The sequence below is a fragment of the Brachycentrus maculatus genome, unplaced genomic scaffold (genome assembly GCF_059751285.1).
Source record: "Brachycentrus maculatus isolate JH-2025_06_01 unplaced genomic scaffold, ASM5975128v1 h1tg000623l, whole genome shotgun sequence".
Classification (NCBI taxonomy): Eukaryota; Metazoa; Arthropoda; class Insecta; order Trichoptera; family Brachycentridae; genus Brachycentrus; species Brachycentrus maculatus.
The window spans coordinates 107713-113419 of NW_028281360.1; the positions used below are offsets into that span (position 1 = coordinate 107713).

The 5707-nt window shown below is 32.2% G+C and overlaps 1 protein-coding gene across 1 annotated transcript; it reads left to right on the forward strand.

Moving 5' to 3' along the window:
- The first annotated feature begins 308 nt into the window (after positions 1–308).
- LOC148300999 (uncharacterized) lies at positions 309–5312 on the forward strand. Its single transcript, XM_088273963.1, has 4 exons — positions 309–380; positions 1132–1226; positions 2089–2229; positions 5142–5312. The coding sequence occupies exons 1-4, from the start codon at positions 377–379 to the stop codon at positions 5310–5312; spliced, it is 411 nt and encodes a 136-aa protein (XP_088130089.1). The 5' UTR covers positions 309–376.
- The last annotated feature ends 395 nt before the right edge of the window (positions 5313–5707 follow it).

A 5707-nucleotide genomic window follows, 5' to 3' on the forward strand; every position in this document is an offset into this window, starting at 1 on the left:
GACTAAACGATAATTTAAATATATTTTGCTCTCAAACTTATCATTGTGATAAGTTTAAGAGCAAATGAATTAAAAAAAAATTAATCTATAGAATTTAATCGTGTTATGTTGATCAATCTAAACTGTTGGAAGGCCAAAATAATCAAATAAAAAACAAAAATTTAAATAATACATAATCAGTTTTATATGCACATAATTATCAATGACATTTGTTTTGTCAATCTTATGATGAATTATTTTTATAGATAACGTTCGAAAATATTTTCTCTTATCAAAAAAACATTATTTTCAAATAAGAACATCAACAAAAACAGCGCATATTTTGATCGGCAGAAGAAAAAATCAATTACAGTTCTAAATATCACAGTACATTAAAATGGGTAAATATTTATTGTGTTTATTTTTTAAATTTAATGCAGTGCCCTATGCAGTATTGGCTGAGGATTAGAGTGCGAAGAAAATCATGACACGTGTCACAAATTTTTTTAATAAAAAGGGGATAGTAAAACAAGATTTAAAAAAAAAGAAATGTAATAAAATAGTTCCATGTGTGAGTCAGTGTGTGTGTGTGTGTGAGTGTGTGTGTGTGAGTGTGTGTGTGTGTGTGAGTGTGTGTGTGCGTGTGAGTGTGTGTGAGTGTGTGTGTGTGTGTGTGTTTGTGTGTGTGTGTGTGTGTGTGTGTGTGTGTGTGTGTATGTGTATGTGTGTGTGTATGTGTGTGTGTGTGTGTTGCATTTATATATATTGCGTTTATGTAGTATTAAGAGTGAGTTCCGATTTTTTATCTTTTTATGGACTTTTCATTACAAATTTAAGTCAAATTTAGGTCAAATTTAAACAGCATAACAGAATACCGCTAACAGATTTTCCACAGAAAAAATTGTAAAACATATAGCCTACTCTTAGTGTATTGCTTTCCTCTACCTTACTGTTTATGTATTATATGTTATACCCAGGCTTTCACGAATGCGTGAACTCTTTATTTTTTCTCTAAGGGACACTCCAGTTGATCATCTAAGCATTCGTATTTCAGCAGTTTCTAGTTGCCTATAATATTTTTTCTTATATAGAAACGTAACCCCTATAAATGACACAGGAATATTGTATTCATAGCTGTCGATTTGGTTACAGGTTCCCTTATTTTCACATTTTTGGCTGCCATTTTAATTTTCATCGCAATCAGAGAGAATGCCTACGCCGCCGCCCCTTGCACCTTTACTAGCAATGTAAGTTTTTCTAACCCTTAAGGGTGTACTCTGAAAAATACATTTCAGTACACAACCGGCTGCGCATGAAGTCACAATTTTTTAGAATATGTATTGGAATTTGGCGAATATATATTTCTTATATATCTCCTTACCTTTCAATAACTCTTCTTTTCAAAACCATATACATACTCGTATATATGTATTTCGAAGAAAAGCTTATGTTTTCAATACAAAACGGTATTTTCAGCAAAAAAATCAATTACGTTAAATCGCTCACTCCTTTCAAGAACGTCATAAATCAAAAAGCTTGATTTTTCAGGAGAACGTTTTTAGAGCATAAAAATATAATACAATGTATTAAAAATAAATATCAAGCCACTTATTGAACTTTTTACTGTGCAAAAGATCTTCTTAGGTGAAACCCGAAGGTTTTGTCTCCATTTGAAAAATATTTAGTATATTTAAAAAAATAATTAAACAAATACCTTTTCTTCAAAATGCAAAAACAACACTTTCTGCCCTGTAGCGGGTAAATATTAAGTTAAAAATATGCCGCTTTTGCTGGGATATAGTACATTTTCTGGGCATTCCTGAAACATTCATAACTGAAAATTGACGATTTTTGATTTATGACGTTCTTGAAAGGAGTGAGCGAAATGTCACCTAGGTTTGAAGAAAATTAAGCTGCGAGCTATCCCGCCACTGCACCAAATGGTGCCCAGGGCACTGCATAGTATATTGATCGATAATAAAAGGCAAGGTGATCAGTCCTATGCTTCGTATATCTGTCCAGTGTGGTATGAAATAAATATTTAAGTAAAAAAATTAAATAAATCTAATTCCATTACATTTTTATATTTATGTATACCTTTTTTTTCAGTTGGAGCCAACTAACACATATATAGCTCAGAACATGGAATACCCCGAATATTATCCGTATAACACAACTTGCCGCTGGAAAATCAGCAGTTTATCTCCAGATATTCATTTGCACATGGATTGTGACTTCAATTTACCTGTGGTATGTTTAAATACAAGTAATATACATTATTAGACCTATTCAGAGACATCTCCGTTATAACCATCTCCCTAACCCCCTCCCTTCCCTATATTTATTTACCTATATATACACCTAAATATATTTTTTGTTCGTTAGTTTTAATTTGTACCAGAAGATGACTGTCATTTTCGAAACTAATCGTATTTATAAATAAAACTCATTAACAACATTTTGAGTGTGTCCAAATACTTGATCACAAAATCTGGATTATCTCCAATTACAGGAGTCATTAATATAAGAGTTTTTGCTTAGTAAAAAGCTTCTTTACATCTCACCAATAAATGTCTCTAGTGAAGTTCTAGTGATTCAAGAACAAGGTTTCTAAATTGGTTCATATATATAGAACTTCCAAGAATTTGAGTAGTGTGGTTGTCAATAATGGGTAGAAATGGTGAATGTTACACGTGTTTAAAGTGATCACTTAAACCAGCCTATGACGGTCGTCAGCCCCGTATATGTCCAGACTTCCATATTCTTCTTCATCTTTGATGAGATTTCAAAAAATAATATGAAAAAACTCATTAAAGTGGTATATTCAAGTGTTTTATTTTTAAAAAATCTCCGTTAAAATTTATGTGTAAATCGAGTTTTTTAGATAGGAATTGCATTTATTATTTATATTAGTTATGTACAAGGTTTATAGATCATTAAGTGGATTTTTGTTTATTCTAACATTTAAAAAAATGTTTTATTGTAATCTGTGTTGGGAACAGGAGGGATAATCTAGTGTGGGCCAACCAGGAACTTAACAGCATTTGCTCATTGCTGGGAAGAAACCACGTAAAACTCCTCAGGATAAGTCGGACTGTTGACTGTCAACAGTAGACCTTCCATTAAAAAATGTAAATTGGGTTCCACTCTGTACAAACAATAATAAGGAAAAGATGCCGACGGTTTTATCTCACAGATTTCAAAATTCTCGTCTCTTTTGAAAGGAAAATCTTTTGGTCAATAAAACAGCAGGATAATAATAATAATAATAATAAACCCTTATCCGCACCCCAATGGTGCATAGGGCACTGTGTCATATAAACGCAGTGTCATCTTGATCGTTTACACATGAAGGAAAGGTGATCAGCCCTCCGCTTCAGGTACCAGTCCATGGTAATATTGAATAAATATTACAGTGAAAAAATCACTTAAATTTATTTTACCCCCGGGACCTCAAGAACGGTAGCCGAGCGTGCTGACCATTACACTACGGAGGCGGACAAAACAGCAGGAAGAGACCATAATAAATGACATTGCATTTTTCCTTCACACATATCGCCACCATAGCGCAAAGGGTACCGCATCGAATCGATGCAGCGGTATCTCGTGTTTAATTACGTTAAGGTAAATGCGCCAACTACTGCACTACGGAGAAGGATAATCGCTATTTTATATAATTTCAGAGCAATCTATTCGTAAATAAGGAATGCATTATCAAAAAATATATATTATTATCAATGCTCCCTTTTTCTTTAGTTGCTATAAAGCAGTGGTTCTTAACAGTTGTCTCCCTTTTGCTATAAAGCAGTGGTTCTTAACAGTTGCACGGCGGGCTTGTTACATGTGATCCGCGAAATTATGAAAACCAAAATTTAATATCGGCTCAAATAAGCAAACATTTGTGTGAGCTAGGTTTCTCGACCCTAACCCATATTAAAATGAAGCACGAAAGGCTTAACAACTTGAATGTATTTTCTATAATTATTTTGTTTGTAAATAAAAATAATAATTAACACTGGCAGAAACATCCTTACACTGGGTGACTGCCAAATAAATAATTTATAAAAAAAGAAATCGTAGTCATACAGGAGAAAGTGACCAAGTGCATTCTTTACAAAAACGTGATCATTGACTATTTGATATCTTACTAGCTTAATATTGCCCTGAAAAAATCCCAAAGGATTTTAAACTTGGAAGTATAATATATTGACTTGTTTAAAATGACTAACTGCATTGATGATTATTTTCTTGTCGAGTAAAAGTGACTTAAATGGCCCTCCTGAACATTTTTCGTTCTGTTAGTTGGTCACTTTCTCTTGTACGACTACGAAATGAGAATAGCTATATCAAATATTAGACCTAATATTGCTGAAATTTGTAAAAGTCGACAAGCTCAGGCAAAAATTCATTGGAGTTTTTATGTTTTCATTTTTTTAATAAGGTAATTTTTAACTTGTCTGTAATAAAATAATGTTTTATTTTCAATAAAAGTTATCTTTGTATGTTTTTTTAATCTTAAGTTTTGGTGTAGGTGCCGCGATTTTTTTTTATGATCAAAAGTGCTCCCTGACTTCAAAAAGGTCCAGAAACCTGCTATGGAGACTGCAAGTTTCGTGATGGGGAATCGGGAAGATAATTTTTTTAGCACGGAATGATGTCACACGTGATGACATCACAATTTTTCTGTCTTCCTGCCATTTAAATATTTTGTTTATTTCAAATATGCTTCTTACCTTATATTTTTCTCATTTATTTCTTTTAAATATGCTTCTTGTGCCTATTTATTATACCTGTATTTGTTTTTTATATTTTGCCATGTATTAGTATTAGTTTTGGTTATTTAAAAAAAAACTTTTTTGTTACTTTATTATTTGTGTTCCAGTCTTGTTAACCTTAATCCCATGTCCCAAAATGAGAAATAGAAATCACTCATCGGGAATATTATATGTATATATGACTTATGTATGAAATATGTTTTGATATATAAATAAATAAATAAATAATAAATTAAAATAAAATATTAGAAAGTTAAATGTTTTTTACCACCCTTATTTATTAATAGATTTTGTTAAGAACCGATTGTCTCGAGTTTTTTTTGTGTTAATTTATGCGATTGTTAAAAATTCACAGTAATTTTTAATTATTGTTGTAATTATTTACAGACAGACAAGTGCGTGGTGGACAGATTTGTGATATCAGTTGCCGGAAATATATCCGGACCGGATAGGGCTACTTATTGTGGAGCTCAATCAATGTCGTTCGTGTCTGTGGACACTACTCTGGATTTTGGTAAGATGTGTTTGATGTGTTTCATATCAATTTTAGACACCTAGAATCAAGATTAAAGGTGTCTAAACTTGATATGAAACACCTATCATTCTTTTTTATATGAATGAATATGGAAGTCTGAGCTTCCAAGGGCTTACGACCTGGCATTTGGCTGGCTTCAGCGATCATTTTATAGCTTGCAACTCAATTTTCTTTACTTGAATGTTTTTCACAAATACTTTGTGGCCACATTCTATAAACTTTATAAAATAAACTTATACTATTTTGTTTTTGTACTTTTCTCCAACCGGTCTCGACAAGAATCTTGTCATCATCAGGGTTAAACATGTACGCGTTTAACCCTGATGATGACAAAGTTCCTGTCGAAACGGGTCTGAGAAAAGTACTAATAAAAAGTGGTTAGTAACGAAGTAGTTTTGTTTTATAATTTTCTTTAAAC